The 11,304-nt window shown below is 65.5% G+C and overlaps 1 protein-coding gene across 1 annotated transcript in view; it reads right to left on the reverse strand.

Moving 5' to 3' along the window:
* Window positions 1-133: 133 nt before the first annotated feature.
* LOC147647687 (uncharacterized) overlaps window positions 134-11,304 on the reverse strand; it is a 14,774-nt gene continuing 3,603 nt past the window's right edge. The window contains exons 7-20 of the mRNA XM_086870872.1: window positions 10,366-10,795; window positions 9,543-9,673; window positions 7,956-9,461; window positions 7,762-7,878; window positions 6,745-6,855; window positions 6,643-6,670; window positions 6,474-6,557; window positions 5,920-6,398; window positions 5,221-5,368; window positions 4,900-4,946; window positions 4,075-4,268; window positions 2,984-3,195; window positions 2,161-2,279; window positions 134-1,569 (exon numbers count right to left, since the gene is read on the reverse strand). Coding sequence (XP_086726998.1) covers window positions 1,444-1,569; window positions 2,161-2,279; window positions 2,984-3,195; window positions 4,075-4,268; window positions 4,900-4,946; window positions 5,221-5,368; window positions 5,920-6,398; window positions 6,474-6,557; window positions 6,643-6,670; window positions 6,745-6,855; window positions 7,762-7,878; window positions 7,956-9,461; window positions 9,543-9,673; window positions 10,366-10,795 — 3,732 coding nt within the window. The 3' untranslated portion in view covers window positions 134-1,443. The remainder of the gene's footprint in view (window positions 1,570-2,160; window positions 2,280-2,983; window positions 3,196-4,074; window positions 4,269-4,899; window positions 4,947-5,220; window positions 5,369-5,919; window positions 6,399-6,473; window positions 6,558-6,642; window positions 6,671-6,744; window positions 6,856-7,761; window positions 7,879-7,955; window positions 9,462-9,542; window positions 9,674-10,365; window positions 10,796-11,304) is intronic.

Raw genomic sequence — 11,304 nt, forward strand, 5'->3', positions numbered from 1 at the left:
CCCATTGCGCGCGCGCGCGGGAGCGCCGCCATCTTGGGCGCGGCGCCGCCATTTGGAGTGTGGCGGGGTCGGCCGCCATCTTGGGTGTGGCGGGGCCGGCCGCCATTTGGGGAGTGGCGCACACCAGCCACACTTTTATTTCTTAAATTTTAAGATTTTTTTTTCTTTTTTTTTTTTTCGCGCTTTTTAACAATCTCCCCGCAAACCAAACGCCTTCCCCACCCTCTCCAACCACAACACCCGAGAATTCACCCCGAAACCTCGCTGGCTTGGTGAAGGGGTGAGGTAGATGAGCGGAAAACACGACAAAACGACCCAAAATCGGGCTGAGGGAGGGGTGGGGGGATGAGGGAGGGGTCCTTGCACCAGTACGACCAGTATGGAGGGGGTGGGACACCAGTAACTCCAGTACAGCCAGCTCCCCTCTGCTGCGCTCGCGTGAGGGGGAATTCCAGGCCCGTGAGGGGTTTGGGGTGAAAAACGGGAATTTTGGGGGTTTCTGGAGCGGTCTGAGGGGGAAAAAAAGGGAATTTTGGGATAATGAGAGGTTGGGGTTCAACCGTTCGTGTTTTGGGGGAAAACGAGGCCGTTTTGGGGGCTAAAAATCGGGGTCGCTTCGTGTGGGGACAAAAAGAGCGGCAAGGCCCAGGAAAAAGGGATTTTTGTGTGAAATGTGGAGATTTTGGGGTTAAAAACCGGGGTGATATCCCGACAGGGCAAGGGCAGCCCCCGTAAGAGACTTTTGGGGGAAAACGATGTGATTCGGGGAGCAAAAAGTGGGGAAATGTGGTGGGAGGGGTAAAAAAGGAGGAGATAGGCCCAAAAAAGGGGGTTTGGGGTGAAACGAGGCGATTTTGGGGGCAGAAAGTGGCATCGCGTTCAGGGGGTGTGAAAAAGAGGGGAAAAGGCCACAAAAAAAGGGAGTTTTGGGGTGAAACGAGGTGATTTGGGGGGTAAAAAATGGGGTCACCTCATGCAGAGGGGGAAAGGCCCAAAAAAGGGGATTTTTTGGGGTAAAGTGAGGGATTTGGGGCAGAAAATTGGGGTGGGAAGAGCAGAAAAAAGGGGGAGTTTGGGGGTGAAACGAGGGGATTTTGGGCAGCAGAAAGTGGGGTCACCTTGCGAATGGGGAATGACCCAAAAAAGAGGGGTTTGGGGTAAAATACAGCGATTTTTTTGGGGCCAGAAATTGGGGATTTGGAGTCAAAAGGAGGCGGTTTTGGGGCCAGGAATTGGGGAGGTCGGGTGACCCCAAAAAAAGGGGAATTTTGGGGTGAAACGAGGTCATTTAAGGGCTGGAAATTTGGGGTCGCCCAATTTGGGGGGGTGGGAGTGGTGAAACAAGGGGGGGGGGTTCGGAGTGAAACGAAGTGATTTGGGGGCCAAAAAATCGGGGTTTTGACCCAAAATCGGGGGAGTTTGGGGGGTCCCGGGACCCCCCCCTCACTCGGCCCCCGGGGGGAGGGGGCTGCCCCCCCCGCGCAGGGCGGGTTTGGGGGGGGGCAGCTCCCCCCATTTCCGGGGGGTCCCGCGGGCGCCGCGCAGGGTGGAGACCCACGAGGAGGTGGCCTGGGGGAGGGGTGGAAAAAGGGGGGGTTCAGGTTTTGGGGATCCCCCCCCAGACCCCCAAAAATGGGGTTCAGGACCCCCCAGCCTCCCAAAAATCCCCCCAGTCCCCCAAAAATGGGGTTTAATCCCCCCCAGCCTCCCAAAAATGGGGTTCAGGACCCCCCAGACCCCCAAAAATGGGGTTCAGGACCCCCCAGACCCCCAAAAATCCCCCAGCCTCCCAAAAATGGGGTTTAATCTCCCCCAGCCCCCCAAAAATGGGGTTTAATACACCCCAGCCCCCCAAAAATGGGGTTCAGTCCCCCCCAGCCTCCCAAAAATCCCCCCAGTCCCCCAAAAATGGGGTTCAGGAACCCCCAGACTCCCAAAAATCCCCCAGTCCCCCAAAAATGGGGTTTAATCTCCCCCAGCCCCCCAAAAATGGGGTTCAGTCCCCCCCAGCCTCCCAAAAATCCCCCAGTCCCCCAAAAATGGGGTTTAATCCCCCCCAGTCCCCCAAAAATGGGGTTCAGTCCCCCCCAGCCCCACCAAATGATCCCTCCAGACCCCTAAAAAGCCCCCCAGCCCCCCCAAAATCGCCCCCCACCCCACCTGGGCCCGCGCCGTGTCCTGGACCCACTCGTCCACCAGCCGGTGCAGGTCGTCGGTGAAGAGCCCCTTTTTTGGGGGGGCCGGGGGGTTCGGGGGGCCCGGGGAGGGGGCTGAAGGCTCTGAGGGGGGGGAAGGGGAGTTTGGAAAAGGGGGGAGAGCCCCAGCTCCCCCCCCCCTGCACCCCAAAACCGCCTCTCTTTAACCCGAAACGCCTCCCAGCTGCACCCCAAAATATTCATTCGTGACCCAAAATCCCCCTTTGTGCCCCAAAATCCCACTTTGTACCCCAAAATCCCACTTTGTGCCCCAAAATCCCCCCTTTGTACCCCAAAATCCCCCTTTGTACCCCAAAATCCTCCCTTTGTACCCCAAAATCCCCCTTTGTACCCCAAAATCCCATTTTGTGCCCCAAAATCCCCCCTTTGTACCCCAAAATCCCCCCTTTGTACCCCAAAATCCCACTTTGTACCCCAAAATCCCCCTTTGTACCCCAAAAATCCCACTTTGTACCCCAAAATCCTCCCTTTGTACCCCAAAATCCCACTTTGTACCCCAAAATCCCATTTTGTGCCCCAAAATCCCCCCTTTTTGCCCCAAAATCCTCCCTTTGTACCCCAAAATCCCACTTTGTACCCCAAAATCCCACTTTGTACCCCAAAATCCCATTTTGTGCCCCAAAATCCCCCCTTTTTGCCCCAAAATCCTCCCTTTGTACCCCAAAATCCCACTTTGTACCCCAAAATCCCCCCTTTGTACCCCAAAATCCCATTTTGTACCCCAAAATCCCATTTTGCCCCCCAAAATCCCCCTTTGCCCCCCAAACCTGTCAGGGCCACGCCCCGGCCCCGCCCTCGCGCCCGGGCCCCCCGAGGCCGCCTTGGGGACCCCCCGAGGCCGCGCTGGGGGGGGGTCCCGCCGCCCCCTCCCCATTTCGGGGGGTCCCCCCGGGCCTCCCGGAGGGCGCGGAGCCGCCGGTGCAGCTCCCGCAGCTCCCGCTCCTGCCGCGCCCGCAGCTCCAGAACCTCCTGGATGTGCCTGGGGGGGCCGGGGGGGTCACAGGGGACCCCAGATCCTTTCCCGGGACCCCCAAAAACCCCCGGGAACCCCGGGACCCCCAAAACACCCCCCGGGACCCCAGATCCTTTCCCGGGACCCCCAAAAACCCCCGGGAACCCCAAACACCCCCCCCGGGAACCCCAAAACACCCCCCGGGACCCTCAAATCCTTTCCCGGGACCCCCAAAAACCCCCCCGGGACCCCCAAACACCCCCCCCCGGGAACCCCAAAACACCCCCGGGGCCCCCAAAACACCCCCCGGGACCCCCAAACACCCCCCTGGGACCCCCTAAAAACACCCCCGGGACCCCCAAACACCCCCCGGGACCCTCAAATCCTTTCCCGGGACCCCCAAAAACCCCCGGGACCCTCAAAACACCCCCCTGGGACCCCCAAAACACCCCCGGGAACCCCAAACACCCCCGGGAACCCCAAAACCTCCCCAGGACCCCCCAAAACCCCCTTTGGGACCCCCAAAACCTCCCCAAAACCTCCCCAAACTCCCCCAAACTCCCCTTTGGGACCCCCAGGACCCCCCAAATCCCCCCAAACTCCCCTTTGGGACCCCCAGGACCCCCCCAGGACCCCCAAAACCCCCCTTTGGGACCCCAAAACCTCCCCAAACTGCCCCAAACCCCCTTTGGGACCCCCAAAACCTCCCCAAAACCTCCCCAAACTCCCCCAAACCCCCCTTTGGGACCCCCAGGACCCCCCAGGACCCCCCAAATCCCCCCAAACTCCCCTTTGGGACCCCCAAAACCTCCCCAAATCCCCCCAAACTCCCCTTTGGGACCCCCAGGACCCCCCCAGGACCCCCCAAACCCCTCCGGGACCCCTCCCCAAAAGCCCCTCCCTCACTTTTCCCGCAGCCGCCGCAGCTGCTCCCGCAGGGCCTCGTCCTCGGGCTCCGAGTCGCCGTCGCTGCTCAGGGGGGTCTCGGGGGACCCCGGCCCGAGCAGGGGGGCCCCGGGGGGGTGCGGGGGTCCCCCCAAACCCCCGCTCTCGCTGCCCGAGCTGGGGTCCCCCCAGTCCCCCTCGGGCTCGGGGGGTGGCTGGGGAGGGAGCGGGGGGAGAGAGGGGTGACAGGAGATGGGGGTTTGGGGGGGTTTGGGGGGGTTTGGGGGGGTTTGGGGTCCCCTGGGGCAGATTTGGGGGTCTCTGGGGTAGTTCTGGGGTTCCTGGGGCAGTTTTGGGATCTCTGGGACAGTTTGGGGGGTCCCTGGGGCAATTTCAGGGTCCCTGGGGCAGATCTGGGGTCCCTGGGGCAGTTTCGGAGTCCCTGGGGCAGATCTGGGGTCCCTGGGGCACATTTGGGGTCCCAGGGGCAGTTTCAGGGACCCAGTGACAGATTTGGGGCTCCCAGGGTCAGATTTGGGGTCCCAGGGTCAGATTTGGGGTCCCTGGGGCAGTTTTGGGGATCTCTAGGACAGTTTGGGGGGTCCCAGGGTCAGATTTGGGGTCCCAGGGTCAGATTTGGGGTCCCTGGGGCAGATTTGGGGCTCCCAGGGTCAGATTTGGGGTCCCAAGGTCAGATTTGGGGCTCCCTGGGGCAGTTTTGGGGATCTCTAGGACAGTTTGGGGGGTCCCAGGGTCAGATTTGGGGTCCCAGGGTCAGATTTGGGGTCCCAGTGGGTTTTTGGGAGCCCCACAGGAGGTTTTGGGGGGGGGGTCCCCAACACCCACCTGGCAGCGCCCTCGCCTTGGGGGGTCCCCGAGTTCCTCTGGCTCCTCTGCAGGATGGGGGGGGTCAGTGGGGGGCTCAGGGACCCCCGGGGGTCCCCGGGGGATTTGGGGTCCCGGGGGGGTCAGAGCCCCTGGGGGTCCCCGGGGGATTTGGGGTCCCGGGGGGGTCAGTGGGGGGCTCAGGGACCCCCGGGGGTCCCCGGGGGATTTGGGGGTCCCAGGGGGGGGTCAGAGGCCCCTGGGGGTCCCCGGGGGATTTGGGGTCCCGGGGGGCTCAGGGACCCCTGGGGGTCCCCGGGGGATTCGGGGTCCCCCCCGTACCTGTGTGGGGGTCCCCCCCCCCGGCGGGGGGGCGCAGGCGCCGGGCCCAGCTCTTGAGGCGTCGCCCCCAACCCTTGCGGGGGCTGCGCAGGCGGGGACAGAGCCCCAGCGGGAACGGGAGACCCCCGGGAGGGGCGGGGGGCACGGCCTGCGGGAACGGGAATGGGAATGGGATTGGGGGATTGGGATTGGGGGATTGGGGGATTGGGAATGGGAATGGGATTGGGGGATTGGGAACGGGAGACCCCCGGGAGGGGCGGGGGGCACGGCCTGCGGGAACATGGGAACGGGATTGGGAATGGGAATGGGATTGGGGGATTTGGAATGGGAATGGGGAATTGGGGATTGGGAACGTTGGAATGGGATTGGGAACGGGGATATGGGAATGGGGACAGGAATGGGATCAGGGACAGGAATGGGAATGGGAATGGGGACGGGAATGGGGACAGGAATGGGAATGGGGACAGGAATGGGGTCAGGGACAGGAATGGGAATGGGGACAGGAATGGGATCGGGGACAGGAATGGGGTCAGGGTACCCCAGGGTACCCCAGGGTCAGCGGGGTCTCAGGTTTGGGGACACCGAGGTTTTGGGGCTGGGGGGACACCGGGGCTGGGATCAGCGGGGTCTTGGGGGTCTGGGGACGGTGGCGTCCGGTCCTGGGGGGCCAGCGGGGGCTCGGGGGTGGGGGACACTCACCTCCTGTCCCCAAGCCCCGGTGACGAACGGCCCCGGTCCCTGGGGGTCACCCGGCTCTGGGGACACGTCCGGCCCCGGGGGCTCGGGCACGGCCGGCCCCGGCTCCCCGGCTCCCCCCTGCTCCCCCTGGCCCCGGGGGTCGCCCGGCTCGGTGTCCCCAGGGGGCTCTCGGTGCCCCCCGAGCTCCGCGGCTTTGGGTCCCTCCTGCTGCCGAGGGACGCTCGGGCCTGGGGGAGCCCCCGGATCTTGGGGTTCGGGCTCCATCCTCTCTGCTCCCGCGGGCTCAGCCACCTCCCGGGGGCCGCTGGCAGCTGTCCCCGAGTGTCCCCGGCCCTGGGGGACATGCAGCCCCCCGCCCTCGGGGACCCCGCTGTCCGGCCCGGCCTGCTCCCACGCTCCGTCCTTGTCGGTGCCCGGCTCTTGGGGACCCCCCTGGGCCGCCCCCGGGGCTCTCCGGGCGGGCGGGGGTCCCCCAGGACCTGCAGGGAGGGGACGCCGCGGTCAGGGAGGGGGTGGTGGGGGTCCCGTGTCCCCTGCCGCCCCCCGGGACGCACCGGTGGCCTCGCGGTTCCGGATGGTTCGGTTGATGCAGAACCTCCAGCGCCCCACGGGCGACGACTGGGGGGGCCCTTCCCCTGCTGGGGGGGGTGAGGAGTCAGCGGGGGGGGGTGGGGGGCGACCCCAGCCCCCTCCCCTCCCCCAGCCCCCTCCCCCAGTACTCACCCCCCGCTGCCGGCTCCGGGGGTCCCACCTGGGGGAGACACTTGGGGGTGAGTGGGGGGGTCTGTGGGGGGGGCAGTGAGGGGGGAGGGGCAGGGGGAGCACCTGGGGGTCCGGGGCGGGGGTCCCGAGCAGCTCCCGCGCCTGAGCCACGATGGCCTTGAGCTCCTCCACGAACTTGTCCCGCTCCCCCTCCAGAACAAAATTGTCCTCGACCTGCGGGGGGGGACACGGGTTGGGAGGGGGGACAGGGATTGGGGAGGGGGACAGGGATTGGGGAGGGGGACAGGGATTGGGGAGGGGGACAGGGACTGGGGAGGGGGACAGGGGACAGGGATTGGGGAGGGGGAGAAGGGACAGGGATTGGGGAGGGGGACAGGGATTGAGGGGATATGGGTTAGGGGACACAGGGACCCAGATTGAGGGGGGGGGACAGACTGGGGACATGGGGACAGAGCAGGGAGGGGGAAAAGGATTGGGGGGGAGGACAGGGGACAGGGACTGGGGAGGGGGACAGAGATTGGGGAGGGGGACAGGGGACAGGGATTGGGGAGGGGGACAGGGACTGGGGAGAGGGACAGAGATTGGGGAGGGGGACAGAGATTGGGGAGGGGGACAGGGGACAGGGATTGGGGAGGGGGACAGGGACTGGGGAGAGGGACAGGGGACAGGGATTGGGGAGGGGGACAGGGATTGGGGAGGGGGAGAAGGGACAGGGATTGGGGAGGGGGACAGGGATTGGGGAGGGGGACAGGGACTGGGGAGAGGGACAGAGATTGGGGAGGGGGACAGAGATTGGGGAGGGGGACAGGGATTGGGGAGGGGGACAGGGGACAGGGATTGGGGAGGGGGACAAGGGACAGGGATTGGGGAGGGGGACAGATTGGGGAGGGGGACAGGGATTGGGGAGGGGGACAGGGATTGGGGAGGGGGACAGGGGACAGGGATTGGGGAGGGGGAGAAGGGACAGGGATTAGGGAGGGGGACAGGGATTGGGGAGGGGGACAGGGGACAGGGATTGGGGAGGGGGAGAAGGGACAGGGATTGGGGAGGGGGACAGGGGACAGGGATTGGGGAGGGGCACAGATTGGGGAGGGGGCCACGGCCGGGCCCGGGGGTCACCATGTAGCAGGCGATGTCCTCGGGCGCGTCCCCGTCCACGTCGAACCTGAAGGTGACCATCTTGCTGTCGTGGGTCTCCAGCTGGCACTCCACCGTGTTGTCCCCAGCCGAGGACACCTGGGGGTGGTGGCACTCGGTGACCGTCCCCGCGCTGTCCCCGCTGTCCCCCCGGCCCGGCCCGGCCCGGCCCTCACCTGCAGCACGGTGAGCTGGAAGCGGGCGGGGCGCTGGCATGACGCGCGGCGCTGGCGGGCACGCGGCGCCTCGGGGACATCGGGGACGCGCAGCAGGGAGGGGTCCTCGGGGCCGGGCAGCAGCGGGGGCTGCGGCATCGGGGATGGCGGTGGTGGCATCTCCGGGGCTGGGGACATCCCCATGGCTGGTGGCATCATGGATGGCGGTGGTGGCATCTCTGGGGACATCCCCATGGCTGGTGGCATCATGGATGGCGGTGGTGGCATCTCCGGGGACATCCCCATGGCTGGTGGCATCATGGATGGCGGTGGTGGCATCTCTGGGGACATCCCCATGGCTGGTGGCATCGGGGATGGCGGTGGTGGCATCTCTGGGGACATCCCCATGGCTGGTGGCATCGGGGATGGCGGTGGTGGCATCTCCGGGGCCGGTGGCAGCACAGATGGAGGTGGCACCCCCGGGGTTGGTGGCATCATGGGTGGAGCCGGCATCCCTTGGGCTGGTGGCACCCCCAGGGCTGGTGGCATCACCACGGCTGGTGGTGGCATCTCTGAGGCTGGTGGCATCACGGAGGGTGCCGGCAGCCCTGGGGCCGGTGACACCGCCATGACCGGTGGCATCCCGGGTGGAGGTGGCATCCCTTGTGCTGGTGGCATCGGGGATGGCGGCGGTGGCATCTCCGGGGCCGGTGACACCGCCACGACGGGTGGCACGACGGACAGCGCTGCCATCCCCGGCACCGGCTGCGGTGGCACCGCCTGGGCCGGGGCCATCCCCGGTGGCACTCCCGGAGCCACCGGCACCGCGGGGCCCGGCTGCAGCTGCACCACGCTAGGGACCAGCTGGGGTGGCACCCCCTGGCTTGGTGGCATCCCCTGGGTTGGTGGCACTCCCAGGGCTGGTGGCACTCCGGGAGCCACTGTCACCCCCTGGGTTGGTGGCACTCCTGGGCCAGGTGGCACCCCCAGGGCTGGTGGCACCCCCTGGTTTGGTGGCACTCCCTGGCTTGGTGGCACCCCCAGGGCTGGTGGCACTCCGGGAGCCACTGTCACCCCCTGGGCTGGTGGCACTCCCTGGGTTGGTGGCACCCCCAGGGCTGGTGGCCCTGCAGGAGCCATTGTCACCCCCTGGTTTGGTGGCACCCCCAGGGCTGGTGGCCCTGCAGGAGCCACTGTCACCCCCTGGGCTGGTGGCACTCCCTGGGTTGGTGGCACCCCCAGGACTGGTGGCACCCCCTGGGCTGGTGGCACTGCAGGAGCCACTGTCACCCCCTGCTTTGGTGGCACCCCCTGGCTTGGTGGCACTCCGGGAGCCACTGTCACCCCCGCTGCCGGCAGTGCCACCCCTGCCACCCCTCCCGGTGCCATCCCCGGCCCCGGTGCCCCCGGTGCCACCTGTGCCTGTGTCCCCACTGTCACCGACCCCCCTCCACGGGGGTCTCCCTCGGGCGCCGGCGGCTCCGTGGTGGCTCCCGCGGTGCCATCCTCCGCTGTCCCCTCGGTCACCTGGGGGACACGGGGCGGTGCCAGCGGGCTCTGCGCCCCCCCGGGACCCCCCCGGGACAGCCCCGGGTGACGAGCACTTACCGGGGGTGGCACGGGGGGGGACAGCCCGTCCTGGGGTCCCTGCGGGTACCCCCAGAGCTGCTCCGGTGCCCCGGTGCCACCGCAGGGCCCGGGGACATCCGGGGGGGGGGCGTTGTCCTGGAGCCCCTCGGCTGTGGGGAGAAATGGGGGGGGGCACTGCTGGGGGGTCTCACTGGGGCTGGGGACAAAGGGGGACAAGGGGGGGCAGTTCTGGGGGGTCTGGGGACAGTTTTGGGGGTCTGGGTGCAGTTTTGGGGTGTTCAGGGACAGTTTGGGGTGTCCAGAGGCCATTTTGGGGTATCCAGGGGCAGTTTTGGGGTGTCCAGGAGCAGTTTTGGGGTGTCTGGCGGCAGTTTTGAGTGGTCTGGGGGCAATTTTGGGGTGTCCAGGGACAGTTTGGGGTGTCTGGGTGCAGTTTTGGGGTGTCTGGGTGCAGTTTGGGGTGTCTGGGTGCAGTTTTGGGGTGTCCAGGAGCAGTTTGGGGTGTGCAGGGACAGTTTTGGGGGTCTGGGTGCAGTTTGGGGTGTCTGGGTGCAGTTTTGGGGTGCCTGGGGACAGTTTGGGGTGTCTGGGTGCAGTTTTGGGGTGTCTGGGTGCAGTTTTGGGGTGTCTGGGTGCAGTTTTGGGTGTCTGGGTGCAGTTTTGGGGGTCTGGGTGCAGTTTTGGGGTGTCTGGGGACAGTTTGGGGTGTCTGGGTGCAGTTTTGGGGTGTCCAGGGACAGTTTGGGGTGTCTGGGGGCAGTTTGGGGTGTCTGGGTGCAGTTTTGGGGTGTGCAGGGACAGTTTTGAGGTGTCTGGGTGCAGTTTTGGGGTGTTCAGGGACAGTTTTGGGTGTCTGGGTGCAGTTTTGGGGGTCTGGGTGCAGTTTTGGGGGTCTGGGTGCAGTTTTGGGGTGTCTGGGTGCAGTTTTGGGGTGTCTGGGTGCAGTTTTGGGGGTCTGGGTGCAGTTTTGGGGTGTCCAGGGACAGTTTTGAGGTGTCTGGGTGCAGTTTTGGGGTGTCTGGGTGCAGTTTTGGGGTCTCACCAGGGCCAGGCAGGGGCTGCTCCCGCAGCAGCTGCTGCCTCACGTGCTGATCCACCTCGGTGTCCTCGTTCTCGGGGCCCCCCCGGCTCTCGGGGCCCCCCCGGCTCTCGGGGCCCCCCCGGCTCTCCGCCTGCTTCCTCTCCCGCGTCTTCCTCACCAGCGCCAGCCGGTCCCGGATGGATTTGGCCACGGCCTTGGAGTCGCTCTCGTGGAAGAACCCGGATTTCACCTGAGGAGGGGAATTTGGGGTGTCCAGGGGGGGCTCGGGGTCAGTTCCAGGGGGAATCTTGGGGGGTTTCAGGTTTGGGGATGGATTTTGGGGGGTTTCAGTTTCAGGGATGGATTTTGGGGGGGGTTTCAGTTTTGGGGATGAATTTGGGGGGGGGTTTCAGTTTCAGGGATGAATTTTGGGGGGGTTCATTTTCAGGGATGAATTTTGGGGGGTTTCAGGTTTGGGGATGGATTTTGGGGGGGGTTTCATTTTCAGGGATGAATTTGGGGGGGAGGGTTTCATTTTCAGGGATGAATTTGGGGGGTTTCAGGTTTGGGGATGAATTTCCAGCTGTCGATTTTGGAGAAGGTTCAAGGTGAGGTCGAAGGATGAATTTTGGGGTGACTTTTCTCCTCTGAGAGCCCCAAGAAGAGTCACAGGTACCAACTCTTGGGTTCCTGGGTGGATTTTGGGGCTCCACTGCCTTCGGGGGGGGGGCTCCAATTTCGGGGTCCCACTGAATTCGC

Source organism: Cyanistes caeruleus, chromosome 34, assembly GCF_971803275.1.
Source record: "Cyanistes caeruleus chromosome 34, bCyaCae1.hap1.1, whole genome shotgun sequence".
Lineage (NCBI taxonomy): Eukaryota > Metazoa > Chordata > Aves > Passeriformes > Paridae > Cyanistes > Cyanistes caeruleus.